Source organism: Lycorma delicatula, chromosome 3, assembly GCF_047948215.1.
Source record: "Lycorma delicatula isolate Av1 chromosome 3, ASM4794821v1, whole genome shotgun sequence".
Lineage (NCBI taxonomy): Eukaryota > Metazoa > Arthropoda > Insecta > Hemiptera > Fulgoridae > Lycorma > Lycorma delicatula.
Window position 1 is genome coordinate 207,023,417 of NC_134457.1, and position 21,919 is coordinate 207,045,335.

Sequence of the window (21,919 nt, forward strand, 5' to 3'; positions counted from 1 at the left end):
TTAATTAATGAAATATAATGGATCTTACAAGGGGAAGGCACACCGGTTCAAATCCAACTTCATCTCCTTTATTTACCTTTTTATTTTTTTTATTTAAATATATTGATTTAGTAATAGTTATTAACCTGCGATTGTAAAGAAAGTTTTACAATAAATAATAATTCAATAATAACAATAAAAAAAAATTTAATTTCAGAAGTTATTAATGAAATAAAATTTTATGTACTTTTAAAAATGTGTATATGTAATGTAATGGGCGTACAAGGAAGTCATGTGATCTCTACATCAGAGTTTTTTGTATAAATATAATTATTGATAAATTCAATTCATAATTAAACCGAACACTATAAAATGACAGTTTTTCACATCCCTATAACTATTTATTTCTGACTACTACCAAGATTTCTAAAGTTCTAAAAATAAAAAATCCACTAGTAAATTTAGTATATTGTAAATTTCAGAGATTACGAATGTTACTTTTAAACAATACTTTTACAATGAAGTCATTTTGTGTCCGCATCATATTTTATTACATAATAAAAATAACTATTAACTTTTAATTTTTCACCAGTTATAAAAAGTTTTAGTTATTGAAGTTATTTTTAAGTTGGTTTTATTTTAATAATAACTGATTAAAATTTATTTTTATTTAACATTTGGACAAGCCCAAAAAACACGCTGCTCATCTGAAATACAAACTTTAGACAAAAAACGGAAAAAAATTTTCGTCGAATTTGTACTAAGATTCTGCAGAATGTGGAACATATTTTTATCTTAAGTATTTGAAATAATTTACCTAAATTTATATATCAAATATTTTTAATCAGGTTTGACGACAAAAAGAAAATCAAATGTTTGTTTAAATCATTTACGTATAAAATTTAATTTATCATTCAAACAAAATCTTCCGCAAGAACTTTCTGTAAAAAAATTTAAAAATTATGGAAATTGGTCCGTTTTAGTTGAACTTGCAATAAATCGAAAACCTCATGCTTTTTTTTAAATTGGTTAAAAATTGTTGCATATGTGGGATTATATATAGATAAATTACTAGCAATACCGACGTAAATATTAATTAACAAAGATAATTAAAAATAATTATAGTACTTTATTTATTAAATAATTTCTTAAAAAATCAAAAATACATGAAAAAATAATTTTTGAAAATTCAACTTGAGTCGATGGAAATCATTTACAAGATTACAGAATTCGGAAAATATAGCTAAAAAGTCGTACTATATAAATTAAATTAGTAAATATGGTATAAATATTGATTTTACAAAATCTAAATAATTTTAAATAATTTTTTTCATGAATGACGTTTCAAACCTCTATTTTTTATTAAATAAACGTTATTTACATTTCATATACTTTTTATTAAATATTATTTTATTATATAATAATAGTATATTTATTTTATCATGAAGTTTAATTAAATAAACCTTTTATTTATATTTCGTATAGCTACGAGTAAAAACGTACGTGTCAGTTTAGAAAAAAAATAAAAATTAAAAGTTTTATTTAGTATTCGTAAAAACTAACGAACATTTCCGGTCTAGATAACCCAGCTATAAATAAATATTTTTATTTATACTCTTTTCAGAAGAGTTTTGAGAAAATTTAATTTTATATACTTCCATGAAATTTTTCATAGTTTAGTTTTTTTTATCATCCTACTTCTAATAATTGCAATAACAAAATGCACACAAATTGTTTATTAAAAAAAATATGTATATCTTTTGGCTTTGTTTTATATACACGAGGTTTGTTTAGAAAGTAACAGATTTATTTTTTTAATCTTTATCATTAATTTTACAGATTATTGATCCTTATACCCTTCGAAGTACATCTCTTTCCTCTTCATATACTTTTCCCAGCGGTGTTCCCACTTCGTGAAGCAATCATGGATAGCTTCATCTTAAATGGCCTTTAAGATCCGTGAAGAATTTGCATTAATGTCATCAATCGTCTCAAAACGGTATCCTTTCATCACCGATTTTAATTTCGAAAATAAGAAATAATCGCTAGAGCCAGGTCAGGCGAGTAGGGAGGCTGAGAGAGGAGAGTTATCTGATTTTTTGGAACAAAACTGACAAATTGACAAAGTTGAGTGTGCGGGCGCATTGTCGTGAAGAAGGAATAATGAGCGGGCTCGCCATAACTGTGGTCTCTTTTTATTGATTTTTTCTCGTAAATGTTCCATTGAAATCAAAAAACAAAGAGCATCACTTTGACATTTGAATCGAGACTGACATGCTTTCTTAGGGCGTGGATATCCTATACCAATCCATAATGATGATTGAAATTTTGTCTCGATATCGTAGCCTAAACTCAGCTTTCGTCTCCCGTTATGAACCTTTGCATGAATGCTTCATCGTCATCGGCTTGTTCAAGAAGTTTTTTTTTTTTTCCCCCTACTCTCCCCAACCGGATATCCATTTAAGTATACTCAGTCGGGGAGAGTGTCCTTTTACTCTTAGGGGTGTTTCCCCCGCCCACCGGTTGTACACCCGGCACGGCAGGTTAGCTCCCCCGGTCTCGGATCTTTAATTTTATTTCATTCGCCTGCCACTAATCCCCCGCCTCGGAGACGGGGTATGGCTACGCCACCTCCCATCTCCTCAGCAGGGAACCGGGTCTCGATCATTATGCCTTTGCCTCTAATAAGCGGTACCGCCCCCACTAAGCGCCGAGGCACCCGCAGGAGCGGCACCGCCAACCGGGACTCGGTCTTTTATTTGTCCCACACTCCCCAGGAGTTCCCCCCCTTCTCAGGAACCCGCACACCACGGCGTACGGGCCCTCCACGGAGGGACTGTCCTCCCTACCCTAATTTCACAAACCCCTTCTTCTGTCCTCTTCTTCCTTGGTGCGTAAGATTTCCCCGGCAAACCTACGGAACCAATCCCAGTTATCGTCACTATAGACCATCCAATTTAAGAGGTTTTCAGGTGTAAGTCCGTTGTCCGAAATTTCTCTTCTATTTGGAGCCCATCTTGGGCATACAAACACAGTGTGTTCCGCATCATCAGTCTCTGGGCAGTACACACATTGTGGGGTAGGTCTTTTTCCAATTCTAAACAGATAATGGCCGAACGAGCCATGCCCCGTCAACAATTGTGTCTTATAAAAATCTACATTACCTATTCTATTACTAGTCCACATATTTATGTTGGGGATTAGTCGCCTGGTCCAATCCCCAACTCTAGAGTGTGTCCATATATCCTGCCACTCTTGATCAATTAGCCGTTCAATCTCATCTTTGGACATACCCCTATATCTAAATGTTCTTCGTTTAATTTGTAAATCAATGGGTAGAACCTTCGTTAGTATACACAACGCCTCGTATGACACTGTTCTGTATCCCGCGGCTACACGCAGTAAAGCAAGCCTGTGTACTCTTTTTAATTTTGTTTTGTTTCTCTGAATATTCATTGTATCTCCCCATATCGGGGCCGCATATAAAATTGCTGACGTGGTAGCCGCAGTTATCAGTCTCCTTATTACCATTTTCGGTGTACCATGGTTCTGGAAAAGAGTCCTCAATGCCTTAATCAAAGGAGTGACCTTCTTACAAATCATCTCTACGTGTTTGCTAAATCTTAGGCTTTTATCCAAAAGAACCCCTAAATACTTTGCTTCTTTGACCTCCTTAATTCTCTCTCCTCTAATGTTTATATTGAGGTTTCTAATAGGTCTTCTACCTGAAAACACCAAACAACAGGATTTGTTAGGGGATATCTGTAGCATGCTTCCTACCAGCCATTCATCAATTATTCGTAACGCCTGATTTGCTTTATCCTCTAGGTTATTAACTTCTCTGTCTTCTACTAGGATAGCAATGTCATCAGCATATCCAACAACAAAAACCCCCTCGGGATAATCCAATCTAAAAATTTTGTCATAAAAAATATTCCACAGTATAGGCCCAAGGACTGATCCTTGTGGAACTACTCCAAATATCTCAAATGTGGATTTTCCTTCTAACGTTTTAACCTCAATGAATCTATGGTAAAGGTATTGATTAATCTGGTTGACTAGATAATCACTTATATTCATGGCTTGTAATGCTGCGATAATGGCTCTCCAAGGAACAGATCCAAAAGCATTTTTTATATCCAACATTATAATAAGTGGGATTTTCCTAGTTCTCCACGTGCCGTTTCTACTATTTAATGCCCAGGTCTTAACTTTGTCGATCGCGTTTATCGTAGACCGACCTTTTCTAAAACCATATTGCTCCTCATGTAAACAACCTTTTTCCTCGATTTCTTCTCTGAGTCGGGTTTCTAGTAATCTTTCGACTACCTTACCCATGTTATTTATTAGTGTGATTGGTCTGTATCCTACTTGTTCTTGATTTGGTTCTATTTTAGGAATGAAAACAGTTCTGGCTTCTTTCCAACTATTGGGGAAGTTACGGTTTTGTAAGCCATAACTTGCAAGCATAACTTGTTCAAGAAGTTGCCAGCAAATATCTATACGATGTTCTTTCTGCTGTTCAGTCGTCAAACAAGGAACAAACTTTTCTGCAACTCAATGCATATCCAATTTTTCAATCAAAATGTCATGGTATGATCGAGTTAAGATTCTAACCTCTTCTACAAGTTCTCTGACAGTAACTCGGCAATTTTCTTGCTCCAGATCGTTGATTTTCTGAACGCGGGTGTTATCAGTTGAAGTTGAAGGTCTTTCTGGTAAAGGATCATCTTCAGTTACTGATGACCACTTTTAAATCGTAAAAATCATTCGTATAACATTGCCTACAACCTACATAATCATCCCCGTAAGCTTGTTTCAAAAGTTGAAACGTTTCTGTGAATGTTTTCCCCAGTTTCGCGCAAAACTTTACGTTGTATCGTTTCTCCTGAAAATCGTACATTACAAAAATCGCTACTAACACTCAAACACGTTGCTTTCAAATACAAACAACACAAAACCTAAATGATATCAATAATCTAAGAGTGTGTGGTTACAGAGAAGGTTATGTGGAATACAATGCTGTCAACCGCACGTCACTAAATATCTCCGTTTGCGCGTAATTAAAAATGTTCGGTTATTTTCTGAACAGTCCTCGTACGAGTATGTTTGTATCGTCTTTATTTGAAAAATTGTTACATTTTGTTCTACGTATCATATTTCCTTAAGACGTAGCCTCTGTTTCAAAAATTACAATTTATATTATCTAGATTTAAATGAATGAAAATTTCGAGAAAATATTTTCAAATTTGTTCGACAAACTCAACATGATGAATTAAAACTTAATTTATCTAACAGTTACATTCTCCATGTTTTCCTTTAACATTATTTAAAAGCTTATATGCCAAGTCTATTCTTCTTTTAACGATTTATAAAATTTTACATAAACTTATTTTCAAATAAAAGCATTTAATCAGTCGCCAATTAAAGTGTGCTGTACATTATCTTATGACAATTATATTGGAAAGAAAAGTAAGGACACATGTTTTCTTTGTTGTTTCCAGATTATTTGACTAAGTTTGGCTTCATCATTTTAGTTTCTTCTTCAGAAACTAATTTTCATTTTTTATATTATTTTTTAATAATTATATCTTTTCTCAATAAAAAATAATTTACTGTTCCATTGAACCTTTAAGGTTCAATTGAATTTTCTTACACTTCTGTTCTACTAATGTAGATCAAAGCCTAAACTTTAGTTCCTTTTTTTCAAGTTGACTAATAATGCATTTTTACTAAACTCTTCTTCCTACAAATGCTTCCTAAAATGGAAGAAATAAGACTTGAAAGGTTGAGTACCTTTCAAGTCTTATTTCTTCCATTTTACAACTTCTTCGTAAAGATTTTTTTAAGTAGTAGTGTCTTAATGTTAATCTATCCAAAACACAATACGTTATAGTTACAATATGAAAAAAAATATCTCTATCCGTTTTCTTAAAAAAAGAGCTTTTACCGAAGGTTGCTTCGTGTTCTACTTAGATTATAATTCGAGTATTATTCAAATTGACAAACATGTTTACTAGACGAACTGCATAATAATTTATAAGATAATCAAACAATTATATAAACTTTTCTAAGTTAGATGGTATAATTAACTATTTAAAAGGAAACAAAAAATGTATGATTCTACCACATTGTAATTATTTTAAATAACATATAGACTTATATGAATACCAGTATGTTGGTGTATTAAAGATTAGTGCATAATATAAATAATAATTTAAAGAATGTTTATTTATATTAGGAGATATTCCACCAATGAAATCTTTTTAAGAAAAGATAGCAAGGATATTATTAACTTAACTATTACTATAAATCTAAATTCATCATATTATTTTAATTACCTTTCTTTTGACACACAGTAGAGCAGAAGGTTGTGTCTTAGATTAGTAGTATTTCGACCGGGTCCGTTCCTTAAGAAATTTTTCAAATATCATTTGGCATCCTCAGATTTCAATTAAAAATGCCTACTGAATAATTTTTATTAAAATTACAATAATATATTAATTACACTTTTATTGACTACTGCGTATACGACTTACTTTAGATTCCAAAAAAGTTAAATAAATCCATTCTGTTCATACGACAGAACAAAACGGATACGCGTACCCTTACATACACGCTCACACATTCATGTAAAGGAGATCAAAGTAAATGCTGTGAAATTCAATTAAAAATTACTGCATCGCGTTTTAAAATACTGGATGTCCTTTACTGATGGACTCGGTAATTAACTTTAAACTATAGTGGTATGCTTATAACAAAGTTGTGATATTACTAACCTTATTATAAAGAAACAACATGTGTGTTTGTATTGGGTGCAAAATTCAAGGCTAAAGAATTGGGGAGCATATTAAACTCAAACGTAATTAAACGCTTTAAAATAAATAATAAATTAATAGAAAAATATAATTAGAATATTTCAGAAAAGAAAATTTATATTTTTTTAAAAATAAAAATAATTGAAACAATTATCTTAAAATATCGATATTTTTACTACTGTTTTCGTAAGATAGAAATGCATCTATTTTTATCTACTTTTAAATTCCGTTATACAATATTTTAAAGAGCAAGATGTTCTTTAAGAAATATATTCACCAATAACATCTTACCATTATTTTTAATTTAAAAAATATCATTACATTTTTTTTAAATTAGAAAACATATAAACATATATTTACATTACATTTTTTCTATTACACCTGTATTGAGCTGCTGCTGATGATGTGTTTTGTATCTTCCTTCTTAAAAAAAGTTATCCCTTATTTATTTATTTGTTTCAAATTTTTATTTACACTCGGTTACTTTTTTGTAGGAACCTTACGTAAATTTTATCACATAAATACACGTTAAAAACGAATTGTTATTGAAATTCCTAAAAAATTATTTACTAGTGGTAGATTTTAGAGCGAGGTTGGACTGTATTTTCATAGGTGAAGAATGAAGAGAACGCCTTGTTGCTTGTTGAATAATGGTTTAATAAATTGTCATCTTGACAGTTAATGATATGAATTTTACCATAACGTATAACCTGACATATAAAAATAAAAAACATAAAATTAAATAAAACATTAAAGCTAACGTTCATCCGAACAAAGAATGGAGACCATCCGGACTAAGAGTATGACGTGACCGCCTTGGATCAGATTCGAGCGCCGAATGCTAGTAACTATGAGTAACACTGATTGCCCGTCCGGAGGAGATGAAAAATGCAACCGCACTGCGCGGGATTCTAACGTAGAATGCTAGTACGGCTTAACTCCCGGTTAGCGCTAGCACCCACTAGATCGCAGCACCGGACGGCTGGAAGTGGAACGTAACAACTAGTTCTGTATAAAACTGTTTAAGGTGGTACGTAGTACTCACACAACATAGTTTTGAAGAAATTTTTTGTGAGTAGTATAGTAGAAAACAATAACAACAATTAAAACAAAAAAGTCAGAATGATAAATCACTCTGAAAAGAAAAAAAAAATTAACAAAAAAGAATGAATTAAAAATTAAAGTGAAAACAGAAACTGAGAGGAACGGAATGAAGGAGTGATTAATGCACAACCCTCAGCGGGTGTAATTACACTATGGAATTACTAAGTTCCAGGACGTGTAGCCGCTTAAGTCTTCTAAAGTCCTCACCGCGGTCTAGAACGTTTACCACCAAGTTGTAAACGTGGTCACTTAGCCCAAATTCATATTTCAAACTGAAATGTTGTATTTCTTTCTTGACGTACCGTAGACCCAAATATTCGTGAATTTTACTGTTTTTAGAAAACGTGCAAAAGCTTTCTCTGAGTTGTTCCACAGCAGCTTCAGGTACGCGTGGGCGTTCTGGTGAATTTTTTATGTTCAATAGAACAACTTGTTTCAACGAAGGCTGGCTGCCAAATTTTAAATTGTATGACTACCAGGAGATTCCTTACCGTAATCTCTGCGAAAATTACGTTGAACTGCAGTTGCTGATTGCAAATCGTGAAACCAAAACACACAGCGAGCAGGTTTCGCACCTATAAATGTATCCATTTTTAACAACACTGGTGGCAGCTCTGGTAGCCGAATTCGGTACTAATGAACTATTTGAGTCATTACTTGATGTGTTTTCATATGAAATGAGCTTATTCTCTTTAAATTATATATTTGTCTCTTCGTTAAAAAAAAAATAACAAATAAACAAAAATAAATAAATTTAATGATTTATTAACAAAATAAGCGTACAACTCAATTTGAGTTCCTTTTTATCTATCTTTCTTTTTCCTGTTTAGCCTCCGGTAACTACCGTTTAGATAATTCTTCAGATGATGAATGAGGATGATATGTATGAGTGTAAATGAAGTGTTAGTCTTGTACATTCTCAGTTCGACCATTCCTGACATGTGTGGTTAATTATTGAAACCCAACCACCAAAGAACACCAGTATCCACGATCTAGTATTCAAATCCATGTAAAAATATCTGGCTTTACTAGGACTTGAACGCTGTAACTCTCGACTTCCAAATCAGCTGATTTGGGAAGACGCGTTAATCACTAGACCAACCCGGTGGGTTGAGTTCCTTTTTATCTAAAATTGTTAAACCTCACATAGATGATACTAACGTAGAAGAATTAAAAAAAAAAGAAAAAAGAAAATAGGTATGGAAAATTAATTCTCCTGTTTGTATAAAACTTTCTAGTTTATTAGAGCGTAACAAATTATTAAAATCGCAAGTATAAATACTTAGGAATATCATTACATCAATTTCTCTTGAATAGTTATATTATTATCTGCTGAATTTAAAATTATGATGCTGAAAAAATATAGTTTTGTTTAACAAGCGAAAAATGGTACATGCTTTTTAACCGAATTTATCAAATAACTAAAACTAAAAGCATTTTATGTTAAAGCAATGAAAATTATAAACACAATAATTAAAAGAAATCGTTTACGATTTATAACGTTTTTAAAAAGTAAAATAAATACTTAAAATTCATATATAATTTGAAAGGTTTCTTTAACATTACAACACCTATAACCTCAAAAAAGATATTATTAAAAAAATATCTTTATACAGACAATTTAAATTGATTCTGTTACATGTGTGTTTATGTAAAGACTTAAATTGTCGCATAATACATCTAGTCAATCAAAAACAATAAAATAAACTACTTATAAATTCAAAAATATGGGTTATCATTTGTTAATGATGTACACTTTGAATCATACCAATGGTTGAAGAGATTTTGAGTGCCACGTAAAGTTTAAGAGTTCTTCTAAAACATCTCAGGTTCAGTTCCCGGTAAGAATATTTTCACTATTCATTTCTTTTTTCTTTAAAATTATCCATTCACCTTCCTTGTTAAAAATCTATGTCAAAGTTTCATAAAAAAATAAATAAACCATCCTAACCTAACATTAAGTTAATTATTCTAACTTTTTAAAAACGCATTTAAAAAATAAATAGAATTTAATAAAATAATACTTAAAAAATTAGAAATTTATCATTAATAGTTAGTTATTCATAAAAATTTATAGAAGTGAATTCAGTTTTAGTATTCAACACTTGGGTTTATGTTAACCACTTTGGTTTGGTTTTCTTGCCATTTTTCCCACCACCACCCCATTCGGTCGCTCTAAAACATAAGACCGAATGTCTGTTCTACTAACGGCAACTGAGCCTCGAACAGTTTAGCGAGCAGTATCCTAAATAGCTCCTAGAACTTACCTAATAGCATCAGCGGACTAAGCGCGGTGCCACACACCACCGGCTCACGTGTCCCAACCGCTCATTTTTCATATATTTGCTAAAATGGGTAGGCGTACCCCTTCTACTACTAAAAATATATATGACATCCATAAATTAAAATCTATTTCATCTAGACAGCAATTCCCTGCCACGCCTAGGTCGCTGAATGTCGCACTTGTCCACCATATTAAAGCGCTTGGAGCCTTAATTGGCTGGCGGATGGTCAGCCATATATATCTCTAGGTTAGCTTCACACAGCAGTGCGTAGGAGTCTTTCCCTTAAGTAAACTCCTGATGTCGGTTGTAAAAAGCAACCGTATCAAGGAACTCCCACACGGTCCGGCACTCGCCACATTTTGACTTTCCGGTTGTGAGTGGTTAATTTTCCCCTTGACTGCTAAGTTCCAGGGTAGCCCGGTCTCTGCCTCCCCACCAAAATCAGGGCGGGCAACATCAGGTGTTCGTTTGACTGATCCTCCCCGCAGACGCCCAGCTCATCAGTGTTATCCACTTTAACCACAACGACCTAATATGTATCTTATGTATGTGTTTGTATGCGACCTAATATGGGACACCGCAGAAAATATGAGGTTTCAGAAAATAGCTAAGGGATAAACCGGAATGCTATGCCAGGCTTTGTAGTGAAAGAGACTTCAGTGGTTTTCCCTTTACCTAAACAAACATATTTTCTCACATCAGCAAGCAAACTCACTAAAATACACTTTATATTCAACCACATAAATGATATCTCCATTTTCTACACTACATACACAGTAAACACATTTAAATATCATTACTCATAGAGAAGCAAATTTGTTATGTGCTGCTTGACCTGGGATGATTTACCAAGTATTGATATTTGGATGATGAGTAATCGTATAATTCCTGCGCCTTTCTGAGAAAGGCTACGTGGCAACACTGTACTCTTATATAACAACTATCGGTACCATTCTAATTTTAATATTAGGCAGTGACGGATTTACCATAAAGCAAAACAAGCATCTGCTCGAGGCCTCACTTTGACAGGGGCCTCGAAGTAAAAAATTTTGAAAAAGTAAAATTAACAAAAAATAGAGAATATATTTATAATACTTTACGTATTACTTTTATAACTTATGTATAATTGTAATTGTTATCTTTCTTTTATTAAAAAAAGGAGAGAGAAGACAAAACGTTTATCCAGGGGGTAGGGGGCCTCAAAAATATAGATTTGCTTGGGGCCTCGTCCAAGGTAAATCCGGCACTGATATTAGGAAAACAATAGTTTATTTATTTAAAAGAAAATTATTTACGTATTTATTTGTCTGAGAAAAATGCCTTATATACGCTCATGATTTACATTTATTTAATCTATAAACTGCATTTTCTCTTCACATTAAGGAATAGACCTCTAGAATTTCCTTCAATATGATACAAAACTTGCTTGCCTTGAACATTTTCTATTATAAATTCCTTTTGAATATCATTAAATTCTATTTTCTTAATTTTTTTTAAGTACATACTGTTAGCGTTATTTTGCATATTTTTTCTACTTATTTTTTTAAATATAAGATAAACTAATCTTTCACTGAAAAATAAAACAGAATTAAGAATTTTTATAAACTCATGAATATGCTAGTTGTTGATGTGTAAAACAAGTTCATATTATAACCTTCTTTCCATGAGATTTAATTAATTTGTATAGAAGTAGATAAAAGTAATAGTAAATTAATTGAGATTTCGAGTAACACTTTTAACCGTATCGAAATGGAAGCCTGTGTACAGATTATACGAGGAAAAATCGTTTTAGGTATTCATTTATTAAATTTACAAGTAGGTTTACTAAATCAGTGTAAAATAGATCTTCTTCTATATATATTTCTATCTTTCTCTCACTCTTACTCTTTCGTCGTATAACAAGAACGTTGATCAATTGAGGTTGTGAAGAGTAGTAGGTAGGGCAGATGTAAACAGAGGAAATGCGTATTTTGGAACAGCTGCAAGGAAACGCTCCACCGGCGATGCTAATGAATTATATACTGCATTTACATAGAAATGAAAATTTAACCTCAGTTTACTTTTAATTCACAGCACAGACAGTTTACATGCGGTACATCCTTACAGCTAATGCTACTGCTTTTGTTACTGCTATTACTAATTCCGAAAACATAGTAAAAAAAAATTTTGTTTACTGAAAAAAAAAGAATATTATTCCAAAAAATATTTAGGAATTAAATAAATAATCATTTGATTAATTTTTAAAGCTGATAATGGAGTTGCTGAACATTACCGGTATTTTCAAAATTTAATTACTCATTCAGTAAGTTATTTTTAATATAAAAATATGGTACAACCTTTTTTTCTAATTATATATATAAATATGTATTGTATTGTAAAAGCTAGTGAAATTTTCAAAAATTTTATATTTTATACTTATCATAAATTGTAATAGTGATATTAATCAAAACCTTAAATTATTATATTTTGCGCTGTCTTAACAAAAAGTTAATTTTGTATTACTCTAGTTAATTTTATCACTAGTTAATTTTTTCATTCAATCTGTCTCCGCTTAAAATAGCTGATAATTACAAAAGCTTGATGTTTGGCATTATCTTTCGGAAAGTGTTTCAACTTTTTGTATGCTTGACTTCTGAATTAATAAACTTTTCGTATGAGTTTCTGAGATGACTCCTTTAAATATGAAGACTTCGTCCTACCATTTTAGGAAAGTGTAATTTTGATTTTGATTATTGCAATATCGTTTGTAACGATTTAATAGGATAAGTTAAAGAGTAATTGTAGAGGGCGTGGTATTATTTAATAAGTTAACATATTTATTTAATAAAGTTATTTATTTAATAAAGTTATTAGTTAGAATTTTTTTTTAGGATGACTACTGAAGGATCAAATATGTTGATTGATTAATAAACTTTTCTTATTGTCCTATTTTTTTAACCAATAACATTTCTGTTATCTCACATTTTTATAAGTATTCTTACTTCGATCAGGAATGAATATTTTTAAAAAATTAAAAGGAATAATATATTATTATTGATAAGCTAAATAAACACATATGTACCGCCTTATTGGGGACATCAGGGCGTGATGCCGGAGGACCCATAGCATGCTGCGTTTTGAGCTAACGCAATTCCTGGCGGGTCATGGGGGATTCAGGTCTTATTTGTATAGATTCGGGCTCGACCAATCTGAAAATTGTCCGGAGTGTGGGGTGGAAGAGACATGTTTGATTTTTGTCCGCGATTAGCCATAGAGCGTAGAGAGATGCTCGGCAACCTGAGACGTCAGCACATGTATCGTACTGAAGATACCCTACTACGAGTCCTATTACAAGGTGAGGCACAGTGGATGACTGTGGAAAGATTCGTGAGGACGGTCATTAGGAAGCTCCAATTATATGAGGAGTCCCGCAGAGGAGAATGACGCCGGAGGGCGCGGGGCGGACAGGTCCTCAGCTGAGTACCTAGGGGGCCCCTCGTAAGTGTGCGGGTCGCCTAGGTGCGATGAGGCCGGATACACTCTGCTTGTGCGTCTGATGGTGACTACTGGTAAGTGGTGTGACTATTTAAGATTTCTGTCTTCACGGCTGTGTGGCTGTGTAACGCGTGGGTGTTGTGGATGTTAGTAGCTTGTCCCGTTTTCTACAGGTTCTTGTGTATTGTTGTTGTCGGTGTATGTATTTGACGTGCTGTATGTGTTGCTTCCAGTAGTGTTGTTTGTATTGTGTGACATTGTTGGATTGTTATGACTGTATCTGGGCGGTTCCCCCTTCTTCTGATGAAATGTTTTTATATGCAGTCCCACGAATGGGAAGCCAGGGATGGAGGTTTAGTCGGTAGTGCGCAGGTATACATACGCCCTTGGTTATAACTGGCGGAACCTGTTAGCAAACCCCACACTACTTAGGCGCCCGTAAATGGGGTTCCTCCAGCTCTTTAGAAGAAAAAGAAAAAGTAAACACATGTGTGTTGATGAAAATCAACCATTATTGTGTTGTAGATGAATGATATTTGTAAAAAAAAAATGTTAAATTATTTCGCGCCATTGTGGGTATTTTACAATAACTTTGCAAAAAGATTATTAGCTTTGTCTTTTTATCACAACTTCACAATAGTTACTAGGTAATATATTTTTTTCCGGATCATTATTGTTTTATTTTTTCGAAGCAATTAGATTTAATTTAAAAATTAAATTAAACGTTAGGCTAATTAGAAAAGAGCAGTGAACGTAAAATGATTGTCGATTAATGGATTTGTTTTTTTCTACAATCGCAGATTGAAGGTCGTACATGCTGATTAGGAATCCTGTTGACGCCTTTATTGGATCCGTTCCTGTTCTTCCTGCAATGTGGCAATGAATTTCAGGGTTATATCTGATGACCAAAGAGTTAATTTATAATCAGATTACACGACTTAATTATCTAAAAAAAATCAGATTTTTTAGGAAGAAAATGCTTACCATTATGGTCTCTATGCTAGTTACGATAGGATTGTTTACAGCTATAGCTTCCCCAATTTATATTTTAATCCTATTAATGTAACATTTATTTAACAAAAATTTATTAATTTCAAACGAAACCTTCTCCCTGGGATATTAATCCCAGAGAGAAATAATGCCAGCGAGAAAGTGATATTAACACATAAATTCTTATTCTACTTATCAGAACGAACATATCACTTTTTTTTACTTTTAAAAATAATTCTCAATGTTTTTAAAACTCGATTAATAAATAAATATTTGTTACTACAAAAAACGCTCAGATTTTTTGAGAGGATAATAAGAGCATATAAGCATTTAATTCAGCATATTTTCGTAATTATTCTTTATAATAATTATTAAGAAAAAGGTGTTTCTACTTATATCTTCAAACATTTAAAGAGAAAATTAATCTTAAAGAAAAAAATGTGATGATTAACCGTTAACGTATAAATGATCGGGGAATAAATTACGACCAGTATTTTTTTTTTCTCAGTATTAAATGAGTTATAAAGATACCAATGATTCAGAATCATTGGAATCGATGAAATAATACTAAACAATTAGTATCTGAAAATGATGATGATAAAATAATGCACTTAAATATTTTTTCTTCTTCCATCACGGGATAGGCGATTCACTTATTCCGATTGCTAAGGGTAACGAGCGCTTTCTTGGCCGTCCCACACTTCTTTTGCCTTTCGGTCGATAGTGTATTATTTCCTTGGAGAACCTTCTCTCTACCATCCTATTAATATGGTCCTTCCACCTCTCCCTGTTCTCTACTATAATAATAAATATATAAAATAACAACCTATTAAATTTCATCATATGAAAAGATAATTATGTTTCTAGAATAATAATAATAATATCCAGATTCATTTATTAAAATAATATTAATCACTCGTTTTCATTTTAAAAAACTCATTTTGTTCATATTATTACACTTTTTTGAAATGAAGCTACTTAAAATTTCAATTACTCAATTGTTTTAAAAGTTTATTAAAGTTTAATAAATAAACATTAACGATCAAACGATCAGTGTTTTTATTAATGACGGTGGACGAATTGAAAGAAGAATGAAAATCTTCTCTTATTATATTATTTTTTATTAAGTATAATGTACTTGTGCATAATCTCATAAGCCGAAACATTTAACTTGTAACATTCGAAGTAAAATGTGTTATTACTTGTGTAGTATCCTGACAACAAAACAGAGTGTACAGCACAGCGTTTTGCCAGCAAAGTTAGGAAATTGTCTTTGTAACTAAAGACAGACAACTCCTTTAAACTAACAAACAGTCACACTTAGCTCGAGAGTGTAACACTGTTCTGCGGTGAAGGAGAGATTCAACAATAGTAAGTAAAGGAGAGGGAGGAAGAAAAGGAAGGACGGAAGAGCAAAAGAGCTTGCAAGCAGTGTTCAATTCAACGAAGTGGCAAGTTGAGCAACACGCGTCATTACTTCCCCAGCTGACCGTCGCGCTAATGTGGTATACTGTTAAACGACTATAACTAATCACAATATCAATTTCATCACCAGACTAAACACAAATCACTGTCACCAATTTAATCTATCTTTTCCCATTAACTATAATTATATAATTTAAAATTATCTTAAAAAATATAATTACAAAAAAAATAACAATAATAATAAAACAGGATTTAAAATTTAAACTTTATTGTTCTTAAGAAACATACTAAGAGAATTGATGAAACTACGAAAAATTAATTAAAAGTATTTTTTTTTTCCTCTTTAGCCTCCGGTAATTACCTTTCAGATAATACTTCAGAGGATGAATGAGGAGTATATGTATGAGTGTAAATGAAGTCTTGTACAATCTCAGTTCGACCATTCCTGAGATGTGTGGTTAATTGAAACCCAACCATTAAAGAACACCGGTATTCACAATCTAGTATTCAAATCTGTATAAAGCCTTTACTAGGATTTGAACGCTGGAACTCTTGACTTCCAAATCAGCTGATTTGGGAAGTCACCACTAGACCAACTCGGTGGGTTTCATTGAAAGTATCTGGGTATGCATCATTAAACTTTTCCGGTATACGTAGAGCTTAAATTTAAATAATAAACTTGAATATCATTATGGCTGCTGCTTATTTTCGAATAAAACAAAATTAATATTAAAAATATTTGTAATTATTTAATAAACTGGCAAAGATATTAAAAAAAATTAACGTAAATTTATTGTCAGTGAATTCAAGTGTTGCTGTTTAATATTTTACGAAATAACAAAACTCATTCTTAAGCGAATATAAAAAAATGTAATGCAAGTAATAAAAACTTGATAATATTTAATATTAGGGTATTGAATAAAAGATGTAATTTTAAAAAATTTAAAACTAACCTTTAATTATGTAATAAATGTTAAAAACTATACCACCTTTTAACGTTTCATTTTGAACTAAATATAAAAAAAATAATAAATATATTTAGCTCTTTTTTTGTAAAGTTGTGCGTTTACGTTTACACTTTGTAACATTTTACAACTATCCACATCATTTAGAGAAAAATGTTATAAATATTAATAGAAATTCTTATTTTAAAGATGGAGCTGTATTAACCCCCTAAACTTCTTCTAATCCTATGATAAGGATACAAAAGAATTATCCACTCTGATATCGACGTTTTTTTAAATTTATTTTATTTTTTTATTTTTATCGACGTTATTTATTAATTTATTTCCATAGCTTGAAACAAAGAAAAGTATTTTTTTAATCTCATTTCTAGGCAAAAAGGATTTATATTTTCTTAATTTTTTTTTTCAAAAATGTGTCAATATTAAATGTGTATTACAAAAAATTTGTTAAACATATGTTTTCTCATAAGGTAATAATCCGAAAAATTAAAAGTTGGATAAAAACCAATCCACCTCATAGTAACTTAAAATGTGAAGGAATAAAAATTTTAGGTGGTCACTTTTTAACTAACGGTAGTGTTTTTCCACTTTTATAACAGCCGGAAAAGTATTAATTATTACACATTCGACTTTATACTAAACTGTACGAATAGTAATAGATCGTATTATGATCGTTCGGGTTTCCTCATCTATGAAGCCCAATTTGCTAAGAAACAGAAGCTGTTTTAGCCATTATGTGTTATGCACAATTGTATTATGTAAATTCAAGCGTTATTAGTGTGGTGGTATATTTCATATTTTAAACTTTTTGGCGTTTTTCTTATAGATGACATGAATAATAGTAATTTTTAAAAGGCACAGTTTATTAAACTAATTTTCGGAACTCTGTGTTTCTTAGCAATTTTTATTACGTTTTTAGATACTACACTTTCAGTTGTAGTATCATTATATTTTAAAAACTACATTCTTTTTCGGAAAACTATTACTTACACAGATAATTGAAGCTGATAGTAGAATCCTTAAATAGACGTAAATCAGCTTATAACATAATTTTAATCGGCTAGAAAAATTAGTTTACATATTTTGTACTTGAATGTTAGGCACTTTAATGGTAGAAGTCAAAGGATAAAATAAAGGTCCTATATCTGGATAACAACTCTAGTGGAATATTTTTAAATTATTGGCAACAAATTGATCCCAGCAGTAACGAAAATCTTCGATTGTTATTTCTCGGTACTTTCCCGATTAGTTGCATTAAAAGCTAGTATACACAATAAAAACAAAAGTAATAATTAATTTTTTATAAAAGTTTTCCTTGCAAATAGACTAATATGAATAGGCAATGAAAAATTAGGATAGGAATGAAAGAGTGAGCAATCTCTTTTGTTATAGTAATCTATCTCTGTGATCAGGAAGTTCGTAAGTACTTCGCCGGTAAGAGCCCACAGAACTAGACGGCACGGCGAAGTCAACAAACTATGTTTACAGTTCTAAACATGACCTAACCTAAAAGTGAAATGAAACTTGTGGAAAAAATTTAAAAAATAAGCATGAAATAATATATTTCAGTTCAGTTAGATTTTCAGTAAACAGTACTTTCAAAAAATAATTCAAATTTTGTTAGACAACGTTTTTTTCGTTCATTTGATGAACAGCAAAACACGAATGTCACTTTACCCTCAAAAAGGTGTGTTTACGAATCGCATTGCTACGTAACAGTACTATAGTAATAGGTAGCGTACAAAATCTGCATGATGTACTTAAAACAATAAAATTTAAAAGAAAATATACTACACCTTGTTTTAATAGAAAATCTTCTTACGTAAATGAAAGTACTGAAGATGAAACATTTTTTTTAATTCATTAAATCACTTCATTAAAAAAAAATAAAAGTATTAGTTTACAAGAAATTATAGTTGCTAATAAATCTCAAAACACACGAAAGTAGGAAAGTGTTGCAAATGTGGCAACAAAGATTTGTTACATGAAACAGGAATAAATTCAATTGTTAAAATTTTTATTCTACGATTACAACTATTTGAACTAATTGATGGAGAAATAATAAAAATTCATTTAATAATATAAAAAGTGTGTCCACGGATACGATAAAAATCGAGGGTTACATTTAAAAAGTAATAAGTGCAATATTACATTACGGATCTTTGATTCGTGAAAGTCATTATATTGGTTTTATAAAAAAAGGAAAAATATTACCATATTTTTCCTTTTTTTATAAAACGAACGAAGTGAACGATATGACTAGCAAAAAAAAAATTGCCCGAGAAATTCAAAAAATGCCTTTAGTAATAAATCCATAAGATAAATCAGTAATTCATAAAAAAATACTCTTAACTAAACGCAGTGATATCCAAAAAATTACAATGAAATTGTAAACCGTACGGTAAGGGTATCGCAGATATCATTTCTTCTGGTCAAAAAACGAAAATTTCTGTAATATAAATAAAACTTTTTTTAACAAAATGATACTGATATCAAAAAAGGTAAGACACTACCACTTCTATAATCAAAATCTGTTGCTAATTTAGAATTTTGTTTAAAAAAAAGAAGTTAAATATATGTAATAGACAATAGATATACATTAATAGATAATAAGCAATGTTTAAACGTTCCATATAATAAACAAAAAATATAAAATTTTTTTACAAAACTGTTACCAACCCGATTTCATTTATATATAATACACATCACATTTACCAAAATAATAAAATCCTTTTGATTATTCGTTGTTTAATGAATGAAATCGGGCCGGTAAGTTTTATAACAATTTTTTTTCTATTTTTTGCTTACTATATAGTAGAACTCTTAAACATTATTTATTATCCATTGTTGTATATGTATTTTCTATTACATATATTTAACACGTATTTTTTTAAACAAAATTCTAAATTAGTAGCAGATTTTGACAATAGAAATGTAGGGTCTTACCTTTTTTGATATCAGTATCATTTTGTTAAATACAGTTTTATTTATTACAGAAGTAATGATATCTGCAAGACTCTTATCATACGCTTTCATCGTACAATTTCATTGTAATTTTTTTGGATAACTATAACTGTTTTTAAAAACATTGAATGTACGTTCGCGAGCAGACAACTCTTTCACTCAAAGATTTTGGGTAGATGATTTTAAACACATTAGTAAACCTATACATAAGTATTACATAGTAAAAACAGTATAAAAACTGCCTTTTTGACGAATTAAATTTGTGTATATGGACTTGTAAGCAGTATTAATACAATATCTGCTTTGATAAATAGATCAACAAAAACTTTTTTGTACGTAACGTCTTTCAACAATAAGAAAAAAATTTTAATTTGCCTATTTCGTTATATCAATTTTTACTTTCAGAAACATTGCATATTAATTACACTAGTGTTAAATATAATTTAATTATTTTTTTTTTTAATATAGGAGCAACAAAAAATTTGTTATGCGTCGTTTATTATTTTATTATATTTGTTGTGTTATAATAATTAAATAATAAAAATAAAAATTTGTATTCATCAGTTTTAACTAAATAAAAGATATAACAGAAATGTATATATAAATCAGTCTAATAGTAGATAGTTTATTTATTGTATTAATTTTGGAAGATGTGTATATAATAATAATTAAAACGTAACCTGATCTTTTTAATTAATAAAAACCAATATCTATTAGACAATATATTTATAGCATAACCTACGATAATAGTTTGTGTAGTTTTTCCTAGAACTACCACCTGAATTGATCCTAAATTTAGTCTTGGATCGACTAAAATTATCTGTGATAGATAATTCACTTAGTTTAAAAAATAAAAATTGTTATTCTACGGAATAATAAAAATCCCAAGTGTTAATTTATTTAATTTTATATTGAATACTTAACTTTTCTCTTTCATTTATACAATTTTTATGAATTCCAGAAATCCCAGGCCAGAGCAGACGACAACCTCAACCTCGGTACGATGAAGAAGATGATTATTCTGAACCTTATGGGTCTGCAGAAGAAGATCCTAATGAAGAGATTTCCAATTCAGTAGGCGGCGAAAATTGGGGTCAACCTACTGCAGGTGTACCGGCAAGAGGAACCTTCCATACGGCTCCTTTACCACCAGCCCAAAGTTCGGCATCATCGTTAAGACCGATTTTATCATTTAGACTTTGACATATGTTATCATGTGCTGTTTCGGTTTTACAGCGATTCAGTATGAACATTTTGCTAACAATTTATCAGCTTTTAAGCAGAGACTTTCAGTGAAAAAAAGAATCAACTTTATTTTCCCATGGACATTATATAAAGTAAATAGTTTTCATGAGGTACATCAATTGCGACGTCACTAAAAATTATTGGATTGTTTTTATTAGAAATTGAGCTCAATAAAATTAGTGTCGGTTTCTGAATGTTAGATTTACTTAAACAAAGTTTATTTAATTTATTTTAAACTGTAACAAAATTAATATTATAAATCGGTCTTATGAAAAACGTTTTTAAGAATAAATTTTTATTCGTGAAAATTGTAACGTAATAGATTGAAGAGCTACTAAATCTGTAATCTAGTCAAAATAATAACCTTAATTTAATATTTCTTATTACAAAAATAATTTTTTTAGCCAATATTTATTTCTAATGGATGTCGGGCAGGCTGGGATTTATAGTTAATTTTGATCACTCTAAATGGGCGATGACAGTTGCTACTGTTCTTGTACGGGTTCTCGGATGGTAAAATAATTTTTAGAGAAAAAAAATTGTCTTAACATACATTTAACTGATCAAGCAAGCACAAATGTGCTTACTGACATCTGGGTAAAAATTACATGATCTCCCGAAATTGTGGGTGGGATGAACCAGGAAAGGGCTTGCTTGAACTTTTCTTTTA

At 30.9% G+C, this 21,919-nt stretch overlaps 1 protein-coding gene across 1 annotated transcript in view; it reads left to right on the forward strand.

The window, feature by feature from the left end:
• Positions 1–21,697, forward strand: part of LOC142321294 (lachesin-like) — a 467,419-nt gene extending 445,722 nt beyond the window's left edge. The window contains exon 8 of the mRNA XM_075359291.1: positions 20,966–21,697. Coding sequence (XP_075215406.1) covers positions 20,966–21,207 — 242 coding nt within the window. The 3' untranslated portion in view covers positions 21,208–21,697. The remainder of the gene's footprint in view (positions 1–20,965) is intronic.
• The last annotated feature ends 222 nt before the right edge of the window (positions 21,698–21,919 follow it).